The sequence below is a fragment of the Phoenix dactylifera genome, chromosome 1, assembly GCF_009389715.1.
Source record: "Phoenix dactylifera cultivar Barhee BC4 chromosome 1, palm_55x_up_171113_PBpolish2nd_filt_p, whole genome shotgun sequence".
In the NCBI taxonomy this organism is placed as follows: domain Eukaryota; kingdom Viridiplantae; phylum Streptophyta; class Magnoliopsida; order Arecales; family Arecaceae; genus Phoenix; species Phoenix dactylifera.
Window position 1 is genome coordinate 11,565,340 of NC_052392.1, and position 27,241 is coordinate 11,592,580.

The 27,241-nt window shown below is 45.8% G+C and overlaps 1 protein-coding gene across 1 annotated transcript; it reads right to left on the reverse strand.

Annotated features, from left to right (window-relative positions):
* Positions 1 to 334: 334 nt before the first annotated feature.
* Positions 335 to 9,769, reverse strand: LOC103699039 (putrescine hydroxycinnamoyltransferase 1-like). Its single transcript, XM_039126535.1, has 2 exons — positions 9,279 to 9,769; positions 335 to 1,389 (listed from the first exon to the last, which is right to left on the reverse strand). The coding sequence occupies exons 1-2, from the start codon at positions 9,687 to 9,689 to the stop codon at positions 505 to 507; spliced, it is 1,296 nt and encodes a 431-aa protein (XP_038982463.1). The 5' UTR covers positions 9,690 to 9,769; the 3' UTR covers positions 335 to 504.
* Between the last annotated feature and the right edge of the window lie 17,472 nt (positions 9,770 to 27,241).

Genomic DNA, 27,241 nt, shown 5'->3' on the forward strand with positions numbered 1-27,241 from the left:
GCATCTCATGATAATTCGATAGGCCTACTATAGTTTAATGCCCGAATTTGGTCTTATGCCGTCATTTTAGCTGATCCTCATGTTCTTAAGCATATAATGCGCACGATCCTATCCAACTCTTTCATATTCGTGCTATTAAATAAGTACAGAACCTTCACCCTACTTTACATTACCAAAGTAAGAGTCTCTCATTATTATCCGATTTCTAGCATCGTCATCGTATGGTCATTATCAAACCGACCTTTGGATACGTATTTTGGATTAGACTATAGTGCAAATTAATGTACGGGCACACCTTTTGCAGGTTATCACAATCAGGATATTTAAAACTGAATTACGCTGAAACATCAATAAACCCTTAAAATTGCCCATTCGGAATAAAAAATGACAACCGCCAAAACTCAAATATGCTGAAAGTAAATTCCAGAACCAAACTTATTAGCATGCGAGTCAATAATCCAGCTAAAGAGCGACAAGCACCAGAAGGCAAGAGCTCAAAAAGTTTCAGAAGCCAGCCAACTCGTCATAGAATATCTTCCTGAGCCTCGGCATATTCTCCGGCTCCAGCGCCACCGCCAACGAGAGACCACCATCGTCTCCGGGGTTGTTCATGACGTACACCAGCCCACTGAATTGCAGGCACGCGCGCCCCATGAACACTGGCTTCCCCCATCCAAAGTCGGCCTCATAGATCGGCAGCCCCTGCCAGCTGATCACCCACAGATCAGTGCCCGGCATCACCCACCTACCCTTCTGCAACCCCCTCACATCCTCGAGCTGCTCCAAGTAGTCTACGAGCGACCGGATGAATTCGTCATTTAATCGAACGGTTGCACCATGGATCATGTCCGCGCTGAACTCGAGTGGATTGGACAAGACTTCTCCGGCCGTCGCAACTGCCGACGTCCTGAAGATGGCGTTGCCGAGATAGCCTTCTGGAAGTGGGGGCTTAACGCGAGCGCGCGCATCGGCGGTCATGTACAGTCGGGTTTCCAGATCGCTTGAAAGCTGGCGAGCCTTGCACGCGCAACGCCACACGTGGGCGACGACCGCTTTGAAGGTGGAGAGGGGCTTCTTGCCGCCGCCGACGTTCTTGAGGGAATTGAGCTGGTTCTTGGATAGCTTTAGGATGGCGGAGTCGAAGGGGCATTTGCTGCCGTTGGAAGGCTTCGCTTGTGGCTTCTGCGAGTATTCGACATGGTCGAAGAGCACGGTCGGTGGAGACCGAGCTCGGAGAAGGGTGCGGTCGAGGTATGGGGGGACGGCGAGCTCGATGCCTCGGGCAATTTCGGCCCATGAGTTGGCGAAGTGTAGTGCGCCGAGCCCGTCTGCGGCGGTGTGATGCACGGCGGCGCCCAAGCACACCCCACCACACTTGAAGAACGTTACCTGCAACAATTTGGATACGGTTTCAGAGATACGGTTTCGGATGATGGTTTCTGTGTTTGTTCGTTCGACGAATTCAAGTATTTGTCGAACACAGCTGTGGAAAGAGGACGTAAAGGAGAGCGACCGACTCCACATCGTGATGGGTCCAATTATTACCTCCACATTGTGACGATGTTACCTGATATATGTTTCCAAATCGTTATTACCATTGTAACCGATGGAATGTAGCATAAATTAACCAACTCCACATTGCGATGGGTGATGGGTCCAACTGCAAACCCCTCCAGCCGGATGGGCTAAGACCAAGACAAAAAACTGGTAGGTCATTTGACCCTTTCCAAGGTGGTAGTTGTTGCTGTCGAATCCGAATCAAGATGGGAGTACAGCTCGGACGACCCTAAGATTGGTTGAAGATGAATAGAGCACGTTGGTTAACACATCGGGTGTTAGTCGCCTCTGCTGGTGGCCTTCAAGAAGTCCGCTTGCCTAAAGTTTCCGACAAAAACTCTCCGATGCCTAAGTAAAAATAATGAGATAATAGTATAAAAAGAAGAGAGTTTCGAAAGAGGGTGACTGTGAGTAATATTGCATGTGTTATATCTTGCATACCTAAGGTCCTTGGGCTGCTATTTTATATAGGGGAGCTCATCTTGTTGTTATCTAAGCTGATGTAGCGTGTAATGATGGTCAGGCAACGGTTGGTAATATGACCACAGTGTGGGGGGTAAGCAATACTAGTGGGGCGCAGGCCATGGGGTTACCAATACTGTGAGCTGCCAGAGCTGTCGGTTCTTAGGACTATTAGTCTTTGTTGACACATGTTTATTGTTTTTCTCGGTCAATGGCTCCCTCTAGGTCGGGACCGAAGTTGCTCACCTTAGTTGGTTTGCTGCTCTGCTGGTGCCAAGGTTGTTCTCTTCGGTTCATGTTGGAGGTCAACATGGTAGATCTGGTCCGATATCAAAGTGTCCAACATTTCTCCCATCACTTGTCTCTTACTTCTAAGGCCAAATTCAGCCGATGAAAGTCAAGCCGTCATCTCGATTGAGAGTGAGACCTTCGTCAGGGGCATTAGGTGTGCCGATTGGTCCGCCCAAAGCGTCAGCAGATCTGGGCCATCTCTAGACATCATCATGCAGGGCAATTTTGCGACTTCATCATTGTGGGGTGACTCCAAGGCGTTATTAATTCAACGATCCGGCGGATCACTCACGTCGTACCACGGGTTGACGCGTGGCTTGATCTGCTTGGATAGCCGGACCGACGCTTCGATCGTGACCATCCGTGTGCCCCTATATAAGAGCGTCCCTAACGTTCAACCTCAACTTCTTGCTCCATCTGAGTCCTCTAATGTGCACGCTCTAGGGTGGTGCTCTGGCGAAGTCCTTCATCTCCGAATTCGGTGCCCCCCGTGCTTCTCCATTCTCGGTGGGTTTACGCTCCTTGACTACTCGGTCATTTTTTTGTCTCCTTCGTCTCTTCATTCTTCTTCATCATTCCCATCATGAGTAATAGTGAAGTTAATACCTCGAAGTGGAGTCGGTCGCCGGACCATTCTCCCTAGGCTCGACAGCCATCACCTTCGGCTGAGTCTGAGGTCCAATTGGGACCGGACCATGAGGCATCCATCCTCACATTAGAGGAGATGGACCTCGTCGGACACCAGCATTTTATTCTTTCCGAGTTCGCCTTTGAGCTCATCGGTCCCAATGACCAGGTTACCCCACCTCTTTCTTGGTTCATCTTATACGAGAAGACTCAGTGGGCTAGGCTGAGGCTACCTCTCCATCCCTTTTTTGTCAAGCTAATGAGGGCTTATAGCCTCGTCCCAACCTAATTAGTTCCGAACTCCTGGCGGGTCTTCCTTGTCTTACTCTCTTTTGTTTTCTCTAGGACATCCAGACCTTATTTCTCTTTTTCGGAGGTACTTCACTATGAAGAAGCATTCTCAGAATAGCAATTAGTGATACTTTTCTCCTCGAAAAGACTGCCAGCTGATCCGAGGTACTCCCTCTTCCATCTAAGGATGGAAAGAGAGGTTCTTCTTTGTTTACTCTGAGTAGTTATGGGGGTTCGAGACTGTGTGAATGGTACCTCGAACCGACCTAAGTCGGCCCCCAAGGTTTGACTAGTGACAATCAAAGGGTCTTGGATAGGCTTCTAGAATCTCGAGCCAAGATTCCCGCACTGAAGCAGCTGTTGTCCGAGGAGACTCTAATTAACATCGGTCTGAGCCCGGCCGACCCCTTGGGTAAGCTCCTTCTACACTCTTCCTCTATCTTCCAGCCTTGTTGCATTTCTTTCTGACCTCATCCTTGGTTTTGCAGTTCTCATTACTATGAAAACCGACCTTATGCTGATTCGTCGAGGCTGTCGCCGAGGTCGGGCTCCCCCAGAAGAAAAGGCTAAGAGGGGAGCCCTCTTCGTTTGTTACTGCCAATGTCGGGGTCCCTTAGAAGAAAAGGCCGAGGGGGGAGACCTCCTCGGCTGCTGCCGCCGAAGTTGCCACCATGATTGCCACCGAGGCTCTGGCCCCCAAGGCCCATGGCTCGGCTTGGTCTCGCTCGAGATCGCCCGTTCGCAAGGAGTGACCTTCCTCTCTGGGTCGCACCCCCTAGGTTTACTCCCTAGCTGGTCTGTTTGAGAGTCGGACTCAACACTAACAAACTCCATGGTGGCAATGTTGTTCGTCAAGGCTATGCGGATCCCGACAAATAAGAAGGCTGTAGGCTCCATTGACATTGTCGAGTTCTTCAATGAGGCTTTCGCCACGGTCATCTGGGTAGGCCTCTAACTTGCAAATTCCCATGAAGTCTTTTACTTTGGTCACTTACTCTTGTTCTCCTTTCCAGCATGCTCATGTGATCACCGAGATGCAGTGAATGACCTCGAGGCTCTTGAGGCACTGCGTAGCACTCAAGGGATAATGGAAAGCTGCCAAAGAGCAGGCCAAGGCTACCAAAGTGAAGGGCAAGTCAGCTGAGGATGAGATTAGGTCAGTAGAAGCCCACGTCTCGGCCGCATAGGCTTAGGCGGAAGTGGAGAAGGCCCAATTTTCTATGTCTAGAGAGGCCCTCAAAGCCGCCGATGAGAGGGTAGTAGAGCCTTCTGCAAGGCTAGCTCAAGTTGAGTAGAGGGCCAACGAGGTCGAGCAGTGAACCAATGAAGCCAATCAGTGAGCTACCGAGGCCAAGGAGTAGGTCTTTCATGCCGAGGCCAAGGTCGCAGAGGTAGTAGAGGAGTACCACGCCTTAGAGAGGAGTTTTGAGACAAAGCCTTGGAGAACATGACACGCACCTTCGGGAAGGGCTTCAAGGCATGTCGATCTCAAGTCAATGGCTTTTTCCCGGGATGGACTTCTTCGGCCTCGACGACGACAATGACGATGACAACATTAGTGAAGGCGGGGGTGGTGGAGATGGCGACCCTGTCGACGGCGAAGGTGGCGTCTTCGGCCAAGGTGGAGGCGCCGACTGGGGTGAGGGCGAAGGATAAAGTCTCTCGCCTCATCATTTTTTTACTTGCTCTTTCTATTCACTTGGGTAGGCTGAGCTTGATGTACTTTTCTTTTTGTTCAGCCTCTACTCAGGTCAGTGTAAAGATTCAAAAGTAATGAAATAGAAAAATTTTCCAAAAAATCTGGCTTTAGCTTTCATCCTTCCTGCATACTTTTGCTTGTGTTCAGGTTGTCGCCCCAAGCTTCGACTTTCTATATGGTTCCTTTTATTCGGGCTCTGCCAAGCTCAAAGTATTCACTATAAGATAATAAAAAAGTAGAGAAATTCCTAAAGTATCCATCTTCGGCCTTTATTTGTGTCTGACAACTTCTTGATTTGAGATTGAGTTGTCGCACCAAGCTCTTCCCCTTGTGGGGCTTTAGCATGTCTTGGCTCCTCGGTTGATCTTCACAAAGTTCATCTCACAAAGAATTTTGAGTGTGCTCGGTTGAAGGAAGTCCTAGGTCGGCCCGAGCTGTCTCCTTTCATCCCGGACTATGGTCTCAAGTAGATTGAGATCCAAGAGGAATTTCGACTGGGCTCGGTCTTCAGTTCGAGCCGTTTCCAACTTAAGGCGGTCGGTCGGCACGCCAAACCTTCGGTATGGGGATATGTATTTTGCTCGGGCCATTTTCGAACTAAGGAGTTCGGTAGGTACATAAGCCTTCAGCGCGGGGGCCGGTCATCCACTTGGGTCACTCGACCTGAAGATGCCGATTAACACGCCAAGCCTTCCGCACGGCGAATGGTCTTCCACTTGGGTCGTTCGACCTGAAAAGGCCGATTGAAATACCAAGCCTTTGGCGTTTCCTGCTCGGGTCATTCGACCTGAAAAGATCGATTGACATACCAAGCCTTCGACGCGGCGACTGATCTCTTGCTTGGGCCATTCGATCTGAAGAGGTCGATTGATACGCCAAGCTTTCCATACGGCAGCCGGTCTTCCACTTGGATCGTTCAATCTGAAGAGGTTGATTGACACATCAAGCCTTTGGTGCGGCGACTGATCTCCTGCTTGGGCTGTTCGACCTGAAAAGGTTGATTGACATGCCAAGCCTTCAGCGCTGCAGCCAGTCTAATCATCTCTGGGGTATGCTCATAGAGGCATCTCTAAAGTTGGCTCCTAGAGGAAATTTGAGTGGGCTCGGTCTTGAGGAAGCCCCAGACGTCCTCGAGGTGTCTCCTTTTTAGGGGCTCAGGTATTCTCAGGTGTCTCCTTTTTAGGGTCCCAGGCGTCCTCGAGGTGTCCCAAATCAAACTGAATTTCCATAGTTGTCAGATCTAAAAGACAAACGCAACAAGAGAATTTTTATTAGAAATAAATTTGGACTACAATATGCCTTACTAATAATAGGTGTGAAGGCTGTCGGAGTTCCAAGCCCATGGCATCGGGGCACCGTCGAGGTGCCCCAACCCGTATGCCAAAGACCTTCAGTTGCTGCATTCTAAGCTCCTTTGAAGGCTCAAGTCTGGTGAAGAGCACCTCATATCTAATTTCATTTTTCGAGGTGGAGAATTCGAACTAGAGAGTAAACTCCGTGACTACCTCGCCAGGGCCGATAAGTATGGGACCAACCCTACTGCCCCCCAGGCCTAGTGACCCATCCACGTGCAAATTCATGGCCGCTCTATGGTCTTCTTTTTAAGGAGTTCGGCTGCCCGAGGCACTTGGGTTCTCGGCAGATTTGTCAGCGATGGTGTTGTTGATGCCTGCTATCGGATGATTGTTGATTTGCTCCAGAGGCAGCGAATCAAAGGCCGGAGCGGGCGCACCTTGGCCCTGCCGAGCGCGTATATACCGGTCCAACAGCCCAAGCTGGATGAGTGCTTTGATTTTATCCTTGAGCTAAACGCACTTCTTGGTGTCGTAGTTGCAGCCTCGGTGGAACCGATAATACTTCTTCTGGTCTCTCTTGGTCACTAGGCATTTCTTCGAATGTGGAGAGTGTAGGTAGCCTTGACCTTCGATCTCCATGAGGATCTAGGTCCTTGAGGTAGTGAGAGGGGTATACCTCTCAAACTTCTGAGGGGGGCTCTTGGGCCATCGCTAGTCCCTCTTACGCTGGGGTGAGACACTCCTTGGCTCTACTCATGCCCCCTCTTACCTCCTCGGGGAGGAAGGGTCTACCGTCAGAAGACTTGCGATATGAGGCCATGGCTTCCTCTGCATTAGTATACTTGCCAGTTCGCACCTGCATTTCGATAAGTCGACGAAGAAGCGGTTTTTCATAGAGAAGAGGAAGCTTAGCGGCTGCAGGCTGCTCTTCATCACTGACATCGTGACCACTGATCCAGGTCGTGGACCTCCAGTGCCAGCGTATTGAAGTGGTCGATGTATTCTTTAAGGGACTCTTTCTTCCTCTGCTTGATATCGAGCAGTGCATCCAAATCGCGACGTCGTCTTCAGGTGGAGATGAAATGTGTCATAAAGAGGCGAGCGAGTTGTTCGAAGGAGTGGATGGACTTGGGGCGAAGCCCAGAGAACCAGAACTAAGCCATCTTGCAAACGGTCATAGGGATGCCTTGCAACAGCATGGTGTCGATGGCTCCATGAAGCATCATGAGGGCCTTGAAGGTCTCAAGGTGATCTAGAGGATCTAAGGTACAGTCGTACAAATCTACTAGAGGCATCTTGAACCAAAGTAGGATCGATTCCTCCATGATCTACCTGGTAAAGAGAGGCTCTGAGAAGAAGTTGAGATCATTGTTTGCCCTCGGAGCCTGTTCATTGAGGGCATAAATTTTTTGGCCCATTTTCTCAATTCTCCTATCGAGGTTGGCATCCCGCTGGGGCGGGAGCTCCACGAGGTAAACAGACGAGAGGCTCTAAATGGTGTCTTCGCAGAAGCGGGGACTTCGAGTGCAGCGCTTCCCATTCCGGCCGGGATTGCTTCGTAGAGTATGCCGGCTTTGATGAGACCACTCCGGATCTTGATGTTGAGAGCGGTGGCTGACCAGGCGCATGTTGTGCGCTGGTGACGGAGGGTGAAGGCTTGGCTGGCTGGATTTCGGTTAGACTGGCTCCGGTCGTGTCGCTACTTACTACAGGCCTTAGATCACTGTGGCCAGTGCCTGCACCTGTTGAATGAATTGGTTGAATTGCTCATTGCCTATAGGCACGGCGGGATGTGCAACGATCCTCGGGAGGTTGGAGTGCAACGTTGCAAGGCACGTGATGCACCTTGGGCTCCTCACGACTTCATGCTTGTTGTCTCTTTGCTAGATGTCGATGTAGTTGGGGCAAGGTCCTTTCTCTAGCGCCATCTATTGCCACCAAATCTAAACCGATGTGAGAGCGCGCTTGGACAACCTTGTGGTTAGCTGGAGGCTGGTTGACACGTTGGGTGCCGGTCTCCTTCGTTGGTGGCCAGCAAGAAATCCACTTGCTGGAAAGTTTCCGACGAGGGATCCTGCAATATATGTCAGAATAACGAGGCAACAGTATGAAAGGAAGAGAGTTTCAGTAGAGGGTGACTATTAGGAATATTGCATGTGTTATATCTTGCGTACTTGAGGTCCCTCGGGCTAGCTCTTTATGTAGGGGAGCTCATCTTGTCATTACTTGACCTGACATGGCATGTAATGATGGCCAGATAACGACCGATAGTACAACCGCGGTATGGGAGTAAGTCTGCGTGGGCAGGGAGCAGCGCTGGTGGGGCATAGGCCGTGGTGCTGCCACGACTGTGAGCTGCCAGAGCTGTCGGTTGTTATGACTGTCAGACTTTGTCGACACGTATTGATTAAATTATGGCTCCAATGTCCACATCGAAACTGACCTAGCTAAAGATTGGGTTTGGCCAAGCGGATTGGGTTGAGAGTTCACATAAGTAGTGTTTGGTTAGCTAGATCCAAGTTTGAACTTGTTTTTCCTTGGGCTGGGTTTGGGTCAGGCTTTTTGGGTAGGAACGATGCTTTGTGTACCCTAGCAAGTACCCCAAAGCCTACCTTGACAGGGTTTTTTGTGAACCTGCAGGAGTAAAATGGGTACTATAGTCCCTTCCAAACCACCTACCCATTGTGTATGGGGTACTAAGCCGGGTCTGCTCTCATCTTGGCTACACATTGGTGTACACACAGTAGTAATTTGGTTAAATAATATATCTTTATATCTACAAGCATTGGGTTGATGCAATCGCAATTGGATTGTAGGAATCAGAAGTATATAATGTATACCATATAGCTACTTATCATAGCAAAATCCCTAGGAATTTAGAGCATTTCATGTGATACTTACGTTAGATCAGCCCCATCTTGGAGGCAAATCGACCAACAAATTATAGATAAACTTCCAACTAATATTAGAATAACAATGAAGCATCAAAGATAGAAGAGTTTGCTGTTAAAGAAAGGAGAAGAAATATTGAAATAAAGCAACAGAAGAAAACTGACCTGAAACATGACTAAGATGCACGGTGGGTCGCCGGACTCCACCGACGGCACCAGCAACTGCCTCATCTCCGTCGATGGCGCGAAGTCCCCAAACTCATCAACCGTCGAGTCGGAGCGGGCAACGACGAAGAGAACCCCCTCCCCTGTGCACTGGATCTCGACCCGGCCCTCCCGGCTCACCCCAAGCCGGCCGGCCAGCGGGTAGAATGGCACCAAAGCCTTGCCCAGAGCCGCCTTCATGGCCTCCGCCGAGAAGAAGTTGGGGGCCCCGTTGGGCCGGTAGAAATAGACCGTTGGCGTGTGACCCCGGGCCACCAATAGATCCAGGTTTGATAGCCAGATCTCATGCTTTGGGGTGTCGTCGCTCGGAGTCACCAAGCCGGTCTCCAATATCTCCACCGTCTTCCCCATTCTTCGAACTGATGCTATCTCTCCTCCTCTATCGGTAGTGTTGTAACGGAGCCCCTACCGGATCCTGTTATTTGTGGGAATAAAATAGTTACGAAATTTTTTTAAGACACTCAGGCCCCTACCATCAGTGATTTAAATGTGCGGTCCCCCCCATGATAAGGTGTCCCGCAAGAGAAATTATATCCCATATCTGGTGTACCAGCTCAACGGTGCACCAAACCAATTACTTTCCCCTTACTTCTCCCAACAATATTAAAGGGAACCGGAAGAAACCAAAAGAAAGTATAAAAAAGAACGTCAAAAGAAAGTATAAAAAAAAGAACGTCAAAAGAAATTATAAGAAAAAAATTTATTCAGCCCCTAATCTCCACTCTCATTCATGACCGTATCTCCTTTTCCTTTTTCTTCTTCTAGAACGAATTAATCATATAATGCGGATATAAATATATTTAAATTTTTTTTAAAATAACAAATTTTGAGATGCACCGGATAACTTTTCTTTTCCGTCCAAAAAATATCTTCAAAATAGTTAACTACATAAGATACTATCCAAATCACTGCTCTTTTTTTTTTTTGGGTTGGGGGGGGGGGGGAGGGTGAATCATATCTCACGAGTACGGCTTCTTGGGCAATCCTTCTCCAACTCTACCGCCATCTCTTTCTGGAGCTTGACAATTCCTCTAACCCCTGCAAGTCCAAGCTTGGTCCCTCCGGCCAAATTGACATATGTCTCGTTTCTGGGTCCACGCGGTCCCCCGTCGGGCATTTGTCGTCATCGGAGGAAGAGGCCGCCTGGGTGTACGTATGAGTTCACATGGGCGACGTGGATGCATTATTTCCAAGGGATAAGGGAGCGTAGGCCGTGCCGAGACGCACGATATAGACGGCGGGCATTGGAAGCGATACGCTACAAATAATCCTTCAAATTATGTAGTGACACGTGGGAGATAGATGAGCAATCATCACGTACCGTATTACCTGGAGGAACTGCAGCCGTTCGTCTGTCTGATTCTCCGCACGAATCATAAGATCGTGATGGGCTACCAGCTCCGCCCAGCAATGCATGTCGCGATATGGGACAGCGCTGGAATAATTCGCTCCTTCTTTGTCACCTTTTTTTTTAATATCCAAAAAAAAGTTAGGAAAGTGAGAATGTCGTGCTTTCATTTGTAGACCTCACGAATCACACCATTATTCGGGTAGTTCAGATATCATAGATTAACGGTTACTAAATGACCATTACAATATTTCATTAATATTTTATAGTCACAGAATCATTCACATGAAACCTGTTTGCCGTGACCCAGTTTTTTGCTCAATAGCAAATGGCTTACCTTTACCCGATGAAGAGCGGTGGCTTAGGCCAATCAAGCTATTTCATGGTCTTGTTTAACTTGATTTTTTATTTATTCTTAAGAAAATATGAAGATATCTGCAATAAAAGACAAAATATTAAGTAGGACTCAATAGGAGTTTTGAATCTAAATTGATCCACATATCATTGACTTAAAATCAGAATAGATAAGGGCGTATTTCGGAATCCAGAGTGCAATGGATTTCATCCCTAATCAATTCACAATGCTGGGCCCTTTGATTTCTAGATATAATTTGAACCGGATCTCGAGATTTTATCTCTAAAACTTCAAATTATGGATTGCTGTGTCATTGAGAACATCATGTATGGATTTTTCTTATAGAGTATGCTTGATTGCAAGGACAGCCATGGAAGGTATTTTTAAAGAACTAGAAATAAGGTTTCTAAAAAAAATATTATTATTCAATATAAATGCACAATTCACTAGAAAAAAAAAGTCTTTCAAGCGTTTTTCCTCGTAACTATATATACCTTAACGTAAAATACGATCAATAATTTTTGAACAACTTAATTCCTCCCATGCTAGTGAAAATGTACATGTGCAAGTTACATTACTCACCACTCAAATACAGCTCTTTTGAACAACTTTACGGTTTGCAATGCTAGAAACGTTTTTGGAATGAATTTAGTCTATTTTGGCATCCCATGAAGAGCACACAAAGCTATGAAACTATTGGGAAAGCATATCTCTTGCAAGTTCCATCTACCTATCAAATGAGCATTATATTTCGGAATGGGAAGGGTTTAGGCAGTTAAAGACAAAAAAAAAAGAAGGAGAAGATTGGTCAAAGAAATTGTTAACCAATCAAAATGCAAAATAGTATGCTTCTATCGACGGCAGAATCATTTCCTCAGCATGCAGGAGGAAGTTTGATGACTGGAGTTTTGTAAAAGCTACAGGCACTTCGGGAGGCATTCTTGGCAATTGGCGAAACTTTTCGCTATGGAGTTTTCTCATTAAGCTGTTTGCGTTCGCGGAATTTTAGTGGAGCCTCAAACAATTGGCTCGTTTGTTACATGGAGACAAGAACACAGTTTTTTTCCCACCATAGAAAGCTTTAGGAAGAGAAAGAATACTATTCACTGTACTCGACATCAAGAGAAGATCACAGAAGAGCCATATCAGATACAAGCTGCTTTTGTAAGTTACTGCTCAAAACTATTGGGGCCAACCTCACAGACTGAAATTACAGTGGATTGGAACAAATTTTTCTCAGACTGTACCTAGCCGTCTTCTTTCTTTTCTTTTTCTAGGTTTTCCTCTGTGTATATACTTTTGTTCAAATAAAATAATCTGGGTGGTTCAAAGCCCCTCTTTTCCATCCAAAAAAGAAAAAGAAAATGTACTAGTGTACAACTTGTACACCGTGGGTGTGGGTTCTCAGATAGCACAGACAGCATTTTTTTCGTTTGTATTGACGGTGCCATCTTTCGAGCATATGGACAATGCTATCTTGCAGACGCTTGAAAAAACTGTAACTAAAACCTTGACTCGAAGCGGTGCATATAGTTTGGATTGGATCAAGGCCGGGGATTGATTTAGAATCAATCCATTTCAATTTCTAGAAGAGAGATTGTCACGCCCCCGGCACAGTAGCTTGTGACAGAAAGGACATGTAAGGCCTACTTTTTGATTCATAGATATTAATGCCATTCCAAACTCAGATAGTCATAGAAACAAATAATTTAATTTATTTATTTAGAAAAATAGTTCACAATCACTAATAATAAGAATATGTTCAAATTAATTTTATTTAAGGAGAGCTAATTAATACCTTCTAAATCCTAAACTCTTCACTGCTTGGTCACAAGATCCTTCTATTCTATTGTATTTGAAAAAAATTAGAAGAGAGAGAATGAGTTTTACGGGCTGAGTAAGTTGCCAAAATTTCTAGTGAGATCAATTATAACATAATTTTTTTAAAATATAAACAATTTAACAACATTAACATGCCTTCATCAATTTAATTTTTTTTTCAAAATATACCATAAATAAAGGTAAATCATAAACTCTCTATCAGCTTTTGATGACTACAGCCATGATCGGCCTCGTGACAATACCCAAAAGAGACTAGCCACTGAATGCAGAACATGCGATCCATTAGCGTGTGCCATTAACCAACCTTAACTAGCTAAGTTTGAAGAGAACTAGCTCCGGATCACATGGCCTCGATTCATCCCATGATAGGGCAAAGAGACTAATTCTGAGAATAAAACATATGAACCATCAGCGTGTACCAATAATAAGGCTTGACTAGCTAGGCCTAACAAAAATAGTTTTTGACATGTGGCAATAATCAGTCCATTGGCTAGACTCAAATCATAGTCAAACTAGAGGATTTTCATAATATTAATAACAACCAGTTTCTCATATATAATATAACATACATAATTGTTGTCAACAACATAAGCAATGTGAACCATAATTTTACTGTCACGCCCCGGATCCGGATCCGTGACACAGCCATGCTATTGCCGACTACCGCCCACAATAGCACGCAGCCTCATACCTGGGTAACAGGGTAGTCAAACCAACCAAATCTTTTCATATGAAAGCATTCTTAGTACAACATGCTGGTCAGTACCCAAATACAGAGCTTCTATATAGTTTATGTACACAAAAGTATACTTGCTTTACCCGAAAAGAAAGAAGCCCTGATACTAAATTAACGTGTCTCTGGCAGCTATCAGTGGTGAGGATCTGAAAGAAAAAAAGTAAATGAACGGATATGAGCTACACGGCTCAGTAAGTAATCATACATAATCTTACCGGATCGGACATAATGGTAACCATGTTTATGCAGGGTTTGAGAAGCTGACATGCGTATTATCTCACAATTTATCATGGCAAAATATGTATGCTTGGAAAACAAAGCAGTATTTTCAGTCAAACAAAATTTTCATAAAATATAAGAATTCATGCGATTAGCATCAATTAAAGGAGATAGCGGTTTTAGCAAAATACAACATTTCGTAAGGATATATTCAAAAACCTGTTGTAAAACAATGTATACTTTGGCCAGGCACGTTCATAAATGTCACGGCCCGCCTGCGCAGGGCCCGTGACTATCGGGCCCACATGAGGGGGAAACACGGGGCTCCCCTGCCAGATGTTGGCCGGTTCCGGGGCTTCACGCAAGCGTCCTTCACCCCTCACCGATTTTGCTTCTCCCCAAAAATGCATCTGCAGGATTTGGAAGCACCCGCCTCATATATCCAGGCTCTGAAACGAGCCTCATGATCATGCTTCAAATATCATTTTCATAAAGTATGCATATGAAACCGTGCCCCCCGGCATATACCGTCGTCCATTCTCTCGGATGCTACTGCGAAGTCCATTCGGCCACTGGCGGGGCCAGCTAGTCATTCTCGGCCACAAGCAAGGCCAGCTCAGTTGCATTCGATCAGTAGCATCTTTGAGCCCATTATAGTGCCTCTTGGCTAGCTAAGACTTTATAAACTTACATGCATGATTAAAATATCAGCATCATCATATTGCATACATAGCCATAGCTTCTGGGATCATGCAAGTTACTTATGCATTGTAACATATCATGCATGAAACATATATACTTAAAATAAATGCTTAGGAAACATTAATAACATGACATGATCCATAACAGGATTAGAACAGGTTACTTACTTTCTTCACAAATCATGTATACAATTCAAATTGTATGAAAAACACTGGTTCATCTTATAAAACGTAATATAAGATCTACGATAAGATTAAGACAGATTACTTACATCAATTCGCTTTCCAAATTGCTCAAGTCCAGGTGACAAATCCTTAATCACCTAAAACAACATCATAGGGATTACATTATTCTCCATTCATTTATTATAAAATTTCTTAGTTCATCATATTATGAACTTACTTGCTTGGATCCCATCCAAGGATCTAGCCAAGTCCAATTTACCCAATTTAGAGCCTTTGGGGCTCAGTTTAAAACCAGATTGGGTTCACATAGGTTAATTGGGTTTTAATTAAAGGATTGGGCCTGGTTCATGATTGGGTTCAACCTTTTCTAGCCAATTGGGTCCTCTGATTTGGTCAATGTGCTTAATCCCAAGTTTAATTGGGTTCAATTTTGGGTTTAGGGTCAGTACGGCTTGTTTGGGCTTGAGTTAGGGTCAGCCCGAGGTCAATTTGACCTACTATCTGTTAAGTCGGGGTTTGAACTGGGCTTTCTTTATGATTAATTGGGCCTACTGAGACCCACATACTTAATTGGGTTTGGACCTGGTTTAAATTGGGCTCGTCCAGACTTAGCCCAATTTGATTGGGCTCGGGTTCAGCTTCAATTGGCTAAACCAATTTCTTATTATTGGGCTTAATGGGTTTCGGATCCGAACCCGATTCCGGCCCGTTAACCCACTCTTTTCTTTTCTCTTCTCTTTTTCTTTCTTTTCTTTTCTTTTTCTTTTCTTTTCTTTTTGTTTCTCTTTTTCTTTCTTTTTCTTCACCGTTTCTTTTTTTTTCTTCTTCACCTTCCCGAAGCTTCCTTTCATCCTGATCTCCCATTCCTCCTCTCCTCTCCTCTCCGGCGAAGGGAGGTCGATGGTCTCCTCCTCACGGGGAGGGGGTCGGACCGCGATCGGCGACGCCCGCAGCCGAGCTCTCGGCTTCCTCGATCGAGCCCGCGGCCGAGCTTTCGGCTTCCCCGGCCAAGCCCGCGGCCGACGACGCTCGCGACCGTACAAGGGCAAGTCCCCTCCTCCTCTCCTTTTTCTCTCTCTCCTTGGTTCCAACCGGAAGCCCTAGCCATTTCGGCCGGTCCTCCGGTCTTCTTCTTCTCCTCCGGCCGGATCTACGGCCTCTTCCTCCTCTCTCTTTCTTTCTTTCTTTCTTCTTCCCTTCTTCCTTTTCTTTTCTTTGGTCCTTCCCTCCGGCACCACCGCCTCTTGCCGGAGAGGAGGCAGTGGTCCGGCCGGGGCTGGCGGCCTTGTGGCCACGCCGGTTGCCGGCTCGACCTGACCGGCGGCCCGGGGCTGCCCCCCGAGCCCTAGAGTAGCCGCAGCCGAGGCTGCGGTGCCCTGCAGGCGGGTCGGCCCGAGTGGTCATCGGGCCTGGCCTTGGGCCGCGGCCGTTCTCAGGCCGGTTCGGGGTCTATGGGTCCGGCCCGTGACCCTTCTCCCTTCTGCCGGTCTCCTCCTCTCTGTCCCATAGTTGAAACAGAGGGGAGAATACCCCACAGAGGGTTTCTCCACTCCCTAAAATTTTATTAAAAGGGGCCTCTTACCTGGATTTTTGCCGGTTACCGTTGGGCAGTTCTTCCCCCTGGTAGTCCCTCCTTCCTCTTGGAGCTTCAGGGCTCCTTCGCCTTCGGCTCCAGGGCTTCGGCTCTCTGTGTTCTAGGGGGTCTGTGATTTTAGGTTACCGGCAGAGGCTTATATAATTTGTTGAGGGATGAGGCTTCCTTTGAGAGGTCCCATCCTCTCCTTTCCTCCTTGCTCCGGGACTGACAGCTGCTTCCCCCGGTCTCAGGCGCGCCGGAATCGGCTGCCAGTAGGGGGTTGAGGTGGTGGCTCCAGGTTTTGCATGGCTGGGGGGGCCCTCGGTGAGGTCCCATCCCCCTGCCCTCTTAGCTTCGGGAGCTTCCAGCTGCCCCCCCTTGCTCTGCCGTTGCGTCTGGCATTGCCACGTGGGGCATAAGGTGACCCTCCCCTGTCGGCCAATTGTGGCCTTATCCTTTCTCTTCTCAGCATGAGGTGGCAACCTCTTCCCGGTTGCCACTCTGATAGTACTGCCCACAGTAAAAATTTGGGCCCAAACCCCTAACTAGGCCTATTTTTTTATTGGGCCTAGTAGGTTGTGGGCTCGGACATTACATCCTACCCCTCTTAAAATAAATTTCGTCCTCGAAATTAAACATACCTCAAGTGGACCGATGTAGCGAGGACTCATTTCGCCGTATTGCCCGAATCGGGCAACACTCCTCGAAAAGAACATTTTTAGGTAGACAAAGTTTTCCTCCAAAAATTTTAGTTCTCATAGCTTAACAAGAATCGCCCGGTAGGGGGCATTGAAGATGGGTCCCTTTCCTAAGATCGATGGTGAATTCGATTTCTCAACCAGGGATAATTCCGGTAATTCATCAGGGTAAATGTCTGAGTATTTCCTATTTCCTTATAGCCACCTAGCAGTCAAGAGTTTAGGGTGAAACTGAAATAAATTGCTTTCTTCGACTAAGGTATTATGACAATCTTAATATATTATGATACTCTTAACTACCCATTACCCTAAATTTTTACGGTTATAGTCTTGTTAAACCTAGAGCTCTGATACCACTAGATGTCACGCCCCAGATCCGGATCCGTGACACGGCCGTGCTATTGCCGACTACCGCCCACAATAGCATGCAGCCTCATACCTGGGTAACAGGGTAGTCAAACCAACCAAATCTTTTCATATGAAAGCATTCTTAGCACAACATGCTGGTCAGTACCCAAATACAGAGCTTCTATGTAGTTTATGTACACAAAAGTATACTTGCATTACCCCAAAAGAAAGAAGCCCTGATACCAAATTAACGTGTCTCTGGCAGCTATCAGTGGTGAGGATCTGAAAGAAAAAAAATAAATGAACGGATATGAGCTACACGGCTCAGTAAGTAATCATACATAATCTTACCGGATCGGACATAATGGTAACCATGTTTATGCAGGGTTTGAGAAGCTGACATGCGTATTATCTCACAATTTATCATGGCAAAATATGTATGCTTGGAAAACAAAGCAGTATTTTCAGTCAAACAAAATTTTCATAAAACATAAGAATTCATGCGATTAGCATCATTTAAAGGAGATAGCGGTTTTAGCAAAATACAATATTTCATAAGGATATATTCAAAAACCTATTGTAAAACAATGTATGCTTTGGCCAGGCACGTTCATAAATGTCACGGCCCGCCTGCGCAGGGCCCGTGACTATCGGGCCCACATGAGGGAGAAACACGGGGCTCTCCTGCCAGATGTTGGCCGGTTCCGGGGCTTCACGCAAGCGTCCTTCACCCCTCACCGATTTTGCTTCTCCCCAAAAACGCATCTGCAGGATTTGGAAGCACCCGCCTCATATACCCAGGCTCTGAAACGAGCCTCATGATCATGCTTCAAATATCATTTTCATAAAGTATGCATATGAAACCGTGCCCCCCGGCATGCCGTGGTCCATTCTCTCGGATGCTACTGCGAAGTCCATTCGGCCACTGGCGGGGCCAGCTAGTCATTCTCGGCCACTAGCAAGGCCAGCTCAGTTATTCTCGGCCACTAGCAAGGCCAGCTCAGTTGCATTCGATCAGTAGCATCTTTGAGCCATTATAGTGCCTCTTGGCTAGCTAAGACTTTATAAACTTACATGCATGATTAAAATATCAGCATCATCATATTGCATACATAGCCATAGCTTCTGGGATCATGCAAGTTACTTATGCATTGTAACATATCATGCATGAAACATATATACTTAAAATAAATGCTTAGGAAATATTAATAACATGACATGATCCATAACAGGATTAGAACAGGTTACTTACTTTCTTCACAAATTATGTATACAATTCAAATTGTATGAAAAACACTGGTTCATCTTATAAAACGTAATATAAGATCTACGATAAGATTAAGACAGATTACTTACTTTCTTCACAAATCATGTATACAATTCAAATTGTATGAAAAACACTGGTTCATCTTATAAAACGTAATACAAGATCTACGATAAGATTAAGATAGATTACTTACTTTCTTCACAAATCATGTATACAATTCAAATTGTATGAAAACACTGGTTCATCTTATAAAACATAATACAAGATCTACGATAAGATTAAGGCAGATTACTTACTTTCTTCACAAATCATGTATACAATTCAAATTGTATGAAAAACACTGGTTCATCTTATAAAACATAATACAAGATCTACGATAAGATTAAGATAGATTACTTACATCAATTCGCTTTCCAAATTGCTCAAGTCCAGGTGACAAATCCTTAATCACCTAAAACAACATCATAGGGATTACATTATTCCCCATTTATTTATTATAAAATTTCTTAGTTCATCATATTATGAACTTACTTGCTTGGATCCCATCCAAGGATCTAGCCAAGTCCAATTTACCCAATTTAGAGCCTTTGGGGCTCAGTTTAAAACCAGATTGGGTTCACATAGGTTAATTGGGTTTTAATTAAAGGATTGGGCCTGGTTCATGATTGGGTTCAACCTTTTCTAGCCAATTGGGTCCTCTGATTTGGTCAATGTGCTTAATCCCAAGTTTAATTGGGTTCAATTTTGGGTTTAGGGTCAGTACGGCTTGTTTGGGCTTGAGTTAGGGTCAGCCCGAGGTCAATTTGACCTACTATCTGTTAAGTCGGGGTTTGAACTGGGCTTTCTTTATGATTAATTGGGCCTACTGAGACCCACATACTTAATTGGGTTTGGACCTGGTTTAAATTGGGCTCGTCCAGACTTAGCCCAATTTGATTGGGCTCGGGTTCAGCTTCAATTGGCTAAACCAATTTCTTATTATTGGGCTTAATGGGTTTCGGATCCGAACCCGATTCCGGCCCGTTAACCCACTCTTTTCTTTTCTCTTCTCTTTTTCTTTCTTTTCTTTTCTTTTTCTTTTCTTTTCTTTTTGTTTCTCTTTTTCTTTCTTTTTCTTCACCGTTTCTTTTTTTTTCTTCTTCTCCTTCCCGAAGCTTCCTTTCATCCCGATCTCCCATTCCAACTCTCCTCTCCTCTCCGGCGAAGGGAGGTCGATGGTCTCCTCCTCACGGGGAGGGGGTCGGTCCGCGATCGGCGACGCCCGCAGCCGAGCTCTCGGTTTCCTCGATCGAGCCCGTGGTCGAGCTTTCGGCTTCCCCGGCCGAGCCCGCGGCCGACGACGCTCGCGGCCGTACACGGGCAAGTCCCCTCCTCCTCTCCTTTTTCTCTCTCTCCTTGGTTCCGACCGGAAACCCTAGCCATTTCGGCCGGTCCTCCGGTCTTCTTCTTCTCCTCCGGCCGGATCTACGGCCTCTTCCTCCTCTCTCTTTCTTTCTTTCTTTCTTCTTCCCTTCTTCCTTTTCTTTTCTTTGGTCCTTCCATTCGGCACCACCGCCTCTTGTCGGAGAGGAGGCAGTGGTCCGGCCGGGGCTAGCGGCCTTGTGGCCGCGCCGGTTGCCGGCTCGACCTGACCGGCGGCCCGGGGCTGCCCCCCGAGCCCTAGAGTAGCCGCAGCCGAGGCTGCGGTGCCCTGCAGGCGGCTCGGCCCGAGTGGTCATCGGGCCTGGCCTTGGGTCGCGGCCGTTCTCAGGCCGGTCCGGGGTCTATGGGTAGAGTTGGGCACTGGGCCGGGCCGCCCACGGCCCGGCACGGCCCGCTTGCTACAGTGCCGGGCCGTGCCTGGCACGGCCCATTTGAGAGGGCCGTGCTGGGTCACCGGGTACTGGCCCGCGGGCCGAGCCCGGCACGGCCCGCTTCGGGCCTGGGCCGGCACGGCCCGCTCTAGGCCCGCGGGCCAAGCACGGCACGGCCCGCGGGCCAGCCCGGCACGGCCCATAAGGGCCTGGGCCGGGCTGGCCCGCGGGCCTGGCACGGTCCGGGCCTGGGCCCGGCCCGGCCCGATAAAAATTAATGCTTCATAAATTTTCTAAAAAAATTAATAAATATTGAAAACTAAGGATTTATGAATATAAAGCCACCTTAATGGTGGGGGGTTTGGCATAGACCCCTACCAGTTTATTAATTTAAATCAAAATGGTACATGAAGGGAGGTTTGGACCTTGGTCTGACCTCTAGAATACAATAAGAAACTAAGAAAGGGCCGAGGTTTGGACCTTGGTCTGACCTCCAGAATACAATAAAAATGTACAATTATAAAAAATTAAGAAATCTTACTAATCATCAGTGATTCAGTGAATCAGTATTCACTCTTCAGTCTTCAGTCTTCAGTCTTCAGTAGTGTTTGTATCATCATCATTAGAGGATGTTGTATTATGTCCACCTTTATCTTGAAGTCTTGCCTCAGCATCCAACCAATCCTTGAAGCAGAGAAGCATCTCCACCGTTTCGCCCGTCATCCTACTTCTCTTTTCGTCAAGAACACGCCGACCTGCACTAAAAGCGGATTCCAATGCTACCGTGGACATCGGCACAGCTAAAATATCGCGTGCAATTGCAGACATAACAGGATATTGATTTCTAACACTCTTCCACCAAGATAATACATCTAGATTCTCTATTTGATTTTCATCATATGCAGAATGAAGATCATTTCGTAAATAAAATTCTAGTTCACTACTTAAAGATGAAGAAGATGAAGAGGAACTTGAAGCATGTGTGTGTCTTCTCTGTGCAATGAATGAAAAAATAGATGACGAACGAGAACTACTAGAAGAAGAAATAGAGGTTTGTATTTGTGTTCTAGATCCACGAATTTTTTCATCATATATAGCATAAATATCATAAAGAAGTTGTTTTACCTCATCTTTAGCAGATTCAGAATCTTGATTCATATTTTCAGAATATGCATCAAGTAAAATTAGCACGCCATTTAATTTAACTCTAGGATCAAATACAGCAGCTAAGTTATGCATAGGACATATCTTGTCCCAATACTCATTCCATTTAGATTCCATTAGGTCAATAATAGGCATTAAAACATCATCATATCTATGTTCTGCAAATTTTTGACTAATTATATATGCTTGTTGTAAAAATGAACATGAAGTAGGGTAATAAATACGAGAAAGAACATTGGTAGCATTATAAAAACTAAGCAAAAAATCTTCCAAAATTTTTCCTTTATTCCAATCAGTTTCAGACAATGTAAAGCCTAATCCACGATCATTAATATATGCACTTAATAAGTTTTTATATGGGTATGCATCATGTATCATGCTATATATGGAGTTCCAACGAGTAATTACATCAAGTTTAAATTTTTTAAAACGTTTACCATGATTTATGCATAATTCCTTAAATTCTTGAAGTCTTGATCTTGAAGCATGAATAAAAGAAACTGCATTTCTAATTTTTGAAATCACATCTTGAATCATGCCCATGCCAGCTTGAACAGAAAGATTTAAGATATGACATGCACATCTAATATGCAGTAAATTTCCATCTAATATGGGATGCAATGAGTCTTTTAATAATGCAACAGCAGAATTATTATTAGATGCATTATCAAAAGTAATAGACATAATTTTATCATTAATATTATATGAACATGCAGTTTGATAAATAATATTTGAAATTTGTTGCCCAGAATGTGGAAAATCAAAAGCACGAAAAGCAAGAATACGTTTATTTAATTGCCAATCATTATCAATATAATGAGCAGTAATGGCAATAAAATAATTACTACCTATAGATGCTGACCAAATATCAGAAGTTAATGAAATTTTTACATTTAAAGTAGAAAGTGTTTCAATTAAATTTTGTTTCATTGCTAAAAGTTGGTCATAGCTACTCTTCTAAATATACGCCTACTAGTTCTTTTGTAAGCAGGTTGTAGGTTTAATTGAACATATTCTTCAAAATTAAAAGATTCACATAAACTAAAAGGTAATTCATCCTTAACTATCCATTTTACAAGTGCTTTTCTTTGATTTTCATGATTATATGCAAAATTACCTACAAGTAATCCCCCTTGTATATTAAGGGTACTTTGAGTTTGAGCATGAGAATCATGCATCCTATGACTCTCTTGATGTCTTTTTAAATGCCTTGTTCCCCCACTATTACTACAACTATAAAGTTTGGCACATTTTTTACATCTAGCTTTCCAGACTCCATCAACCATAACTCTATCAAATTCATTCCATACAGCACTAGTCCTCTTACGAGAAGAGGTTTGATCTTCACTCGGTTCACCAGTTCTAGAGGAACTAGGAACATGGGGTTGGGGATTAGTTTCTTCTCCCTCAGAAACAGGAATGCCAAACTGACTTTCCTCAAAAGATGACATATCTATAATTAATTCAAAAAATAAAAACTAACCGCAAGGAGGAATTGAGTAAAGGGTCGGAGGGCAGAGGCAGTGCCGAGATTCCGAGCTTCCTCTTGTGCTCCCAACAGAAGCGACCTTCTCTTCTCCACAGGAACCTCCTCTTGTGTAGCATTTGAACAAACTAAAAATTAAATTGCTAGAAGAGCACTTTAGAAGAGAGAAATAATAGCAGTAGAGAAGGAGAGAATGAGAGGTTTGGTGTGGTGAGAATGAGGGAGGAATGGGCTATTTATAGTAGCCCAAAATTTTTTCCCCAAAATACCCCTCAATTCAGCCGTTATTGGACTGTTGGGAGGGGTAAAATGGACTTTTTTTCAAAAATAGCCGTTGGAAACGGCTATTTTCCTCCCCCCTCTCCAGACGGGCCGTGCCGGCACGGCCCGTCTGGAGCCGTTGCGGGCCGTGCCAGGCACGGCCCGTTTGAAGCCGTTGCGGGCCGTGCCTGGCACGGCCCGTTTGCGCCCGTTACGGGCCGTGCCTGGCACGGCCCGGCCCGTGGCGTGCTGTGCCCGGCCCGGCCCGCCAATAGACGGGCCTGGGGCCGGGCCGGGTTGGCGTTCCGTGCTGGACGGGCCGTGCCAGGCACGGCCCGCTTCATAAGCGGGCCGGGCCAGGCACGGCCCGTTTAGTCCTTTGGCCCGGTGGGCCTGGGCCGGGCCGGCCCGGCACGGCCCGTTGCCCAACACTATCTATGGGTCCGGCCCGTGACCCTTCTCCCTTCTGCCGGTCTCCTCCTCTCTGTTCCATAGTTGAAACAGAGGGGAGAATACCCCACAGAGGGTTTCTCCACTCCCTAAAATTTTATTAAAAGGGGCCTCTTACCTGGATTTTTGCCGGTTACCGTTGGGCAGTTCTTCCCCTTGGTAGTCCCTCCTTCCTCTTGGAGCTTCAGGGCTCCTTCGCCTTCGGCTCCAGGGCTTCGGCTCTCTGTGTTCTAGGGGGTCTGTGATTTTAGGTTACCGGCAGAGGCTTATATAATTTGTTGAGGGATGAGGCTTCCTTTGGGAGGTCCCATCCTCTCCTTTCCGCCTTGCTCCGGGACTGATAGCTGCTTCCCCCGGTCTCAGGCGCGCCGGAATCGGCTGCCAGTAGGGGGTTGAGGTGGCGGCTCCAGGTTTTGCATGGCTGGGGGGGCCCTCGGTGAGGTCCCATCCCCCCTGCCCTCTTAGCTTCGGGAGCTTCCAGCTGCCCCCCCTTGCTCTGCCGTTGCGTCTGGCCTTGCCACGTGGGGCATAAGGTGACCCTCCCCTGTCGGCCAATTGTGGCCTTATCCTTTCTCTTCTCAGCATGAGGTGGCAACCTCTTCCCGGTTGCCACTCTGATAGTACTGCCCACAGTAAAAATTTGGGCCCAAACCCCTAACTAGGCCTATTTTTTTATTGGGCCTAGTAGGTTGTGGGCTCGGACATTACATCCTACCCCCCTTAAAATAAATTTCGTCCTCGAAATTAAACATACCTCAAGTGGACCGATGTAGCGAGGACTCATTTCGCCGTATTGCCCGAATCGGGCAACACTCCTCGAAAAGAACATTTTTAGGTGGACAAAGTTTCCCTCCAAAAATTTCAGTTCTCATAGCTTAACAAGAATCGCCAGGTTGGGGGCCTTGAAGATGGGTCCCTTTCCTAAGATCGATGGTGAATTCGATTTCTCAACCAGGGATAATTCCGGTAATTCATCAGGGTAAATGTCGGAGTATTCCCTATTTCCTTATAGCCACCTAGCAGTCAAGAGTTTAGGGTGAAACTGAAATAAATTGCTTTCTTCGACTAAGGTATTATGACAATCTTAATATATTATGATACTCTTAACTACCCATTACCCTAAATTTTTACGGTTATAGTCTTGTTAAACCTAGAGCTCTGATACCACTAAATGTCACGCCCCGGATCCGGATCCGTGACACGGCCGTGCTATTGCCGACTACCGCCCACAATAGCACGCAGCCTCATACCTGGGTAATAGGGTAGTCAAACCAACCAAATCTTTTCATATGAAAGCATTCTTAGTACAGCATGCTGGTCAGTACCCAAATACAGAGCTTCTATGTAGTTTATGTACACAAAAGTATACTTGCTTTACCCCAAAAGAAAGAAGCCCTGATACCAAATTAACGTGTCTCTGGCAGCTATCAGTGGTGAGGATCTGAAAGAAAAAAAGTAAATGAACGGATATGAGCTACACGGCTCAGTAAGTAATCATACATAATCTTACCGGATCGGACATAATGGTAACCATGTTTATGCAGGGTTTGAGAAGCTGACATGCGTATTATCTCACAATTTATCACGGCAAAATATGTATGCTTGGAAAACAAAGCAGTATTTTCAGTCAAACAAAATTTTCATAAAACATAAGAATTCATGCGTTTAGCATCATTTAAAGGAGATAGCGGTTTTAGCAAAATACAACATTTCATAAGGATATATTCAAAAACCTGTTGTAAAACAATGTATGCTTTGGCCAAGCACGTTCATAAATGTCACGGCCCGCCTGCGCAGGGCCCGTGACTATCGGGCCCACATGAGGGGGAAACACGGGGCTCCCCTACCAGATGTTGGCCGGTTCCGGGGCTTCACGCAAGCGTCCTTCACCCCTCACCGATTTTGCTTCTCCCCAAAAACGCATCTGCAGGATTTGGAAGCACCCGCCTCATATACCCAGGCTCTGAAACGAGCCTCATGATCATGCTTCAAATATCATTTTCATAAAGTATGCATATGAAACCGTGCCCCCCGGCATGCCGTGGTCCATTCTCTCGGATGCTACTGCGAAGTCCATTCGGCCACTGGCGGGGCCAGCTAGTCATTCTCGGCCACTAGTAAGGCCAGCGAAGTTATTCTCGGCCACTAGCAAGGCCAGCTCAATTGCATTCGATCAGTAGCATCTTTGAGCCCATTATAGTGCCTCTTGGCTAGCTAAGACTTTATAAACTTACATGCATGATTAAAATATCAGCATCATCATATTGCATACATAGCTATAGCTTCTAGGATCATGCAAGTTACTTGTGCATTGTAACATATCATGCATGAAACATATATACTTAAAATAAATGCTTAGGAAACATTAATAACATGACATGATCCATAACAGGATTAGAACAGGTTACTTACTTTCTTCACAAATCATGTATACAATTCAAATTGTATGAAAAACACTGGTTCATCTTATAAAACGTAATATAAGATCTACGATAAGATTAAGACAGATTACTTACATCAATTCGCTTTCCAAATTGCTCAAGTCCAGGTGACAAATCCTTAATCACCTAAAACAACATCATAGGGATTACATTATTCCCCATTTATTTATTATAAAATTTCTTAGTTCATCATATTATGAACTTACTTGCTTGGATCCCATCCAAGGATCTAGCCAAGTCCAATTTACCCAATTTAGAGCCTTTGGGGCTCAGTTTAAAACCAGATTGGGTTCACATAGGTTAATTGGGTTTTAATTAAAGGATTGGGCCTGGTTCATGATTGGGTTCAACCTTTTCTAGCCAATTGGGTCCTCTGATTTGGTCAATGTGCTTAATCCCAAGTTTAATTGGGTTCAATTTTGTGTTTAGGGTCAGTACGGCTTGTTTGGGCTTGAGTTAGGGTCAGCCCGAGGTCAATTTGACCTACTATCTGTTAAGTCGGGGTTTGAACTGGGCTTTCTTTATGATTAATTGGGCCTACTGAGACCCACATACTTAATTGGGTTTGGACCTGGTCTAAATTGGGCTCGTCCAGACTTAGCCCAATTTGATTGGGCTCGGGTTCAGCTTCAATTGGCTAAACCAATTTCTTATTATTGGGCTTAATGGGTTTCGGATCCGAACCCGATTCCGGCCCGTTAACCCACTCTTTTCTTTTCTCTTCCCTTTTTCTTTCTTTTCTTTTCTTTTTCTTTTCTTTTCTTTTTGTTTCTCTTTTTGTTTCTTTTTCTTCACCGTTTCTTTTTTCTTCTTCTTCTCCTTCCCGAAGCTTCCTTTCATCCCGATCTCCCATTCCTCCTCTCCTCTCCTCTCCGGCGAAGGGAGGTCGATGGTCTCCTCCTCCAAGGGAGGGGGTCGGACCGCGATCGGCGACGCCCGCAGCCGAGCTCTCGGCTTCCTCGATCGAGCCCGCGGCCGAGCTTTCGGCTTCCCCGGCCGAGCCCGCGGCCGACGACGCTCGCGGCCGTACAC

What these genes read in the sequence shown, in the direction of transcription:
- LOC103699039 (XM_039126535.1), bottom strand. Translation starts at nt 9,689, where the DNA reads ATGGGGAAGACGGTGGAGATATTGGAGACCGGCTTGGTGACTCCGAGC. An exon ending in GCATCTTAGTCATGTTTCAG is followed by an intron (nt 1,390 to 9,278) that starts GTCAGTTTTCTT and finishes AAATTGTTGCAG; the next exon opens with GTAACGTTCTTCAAGTGTGG.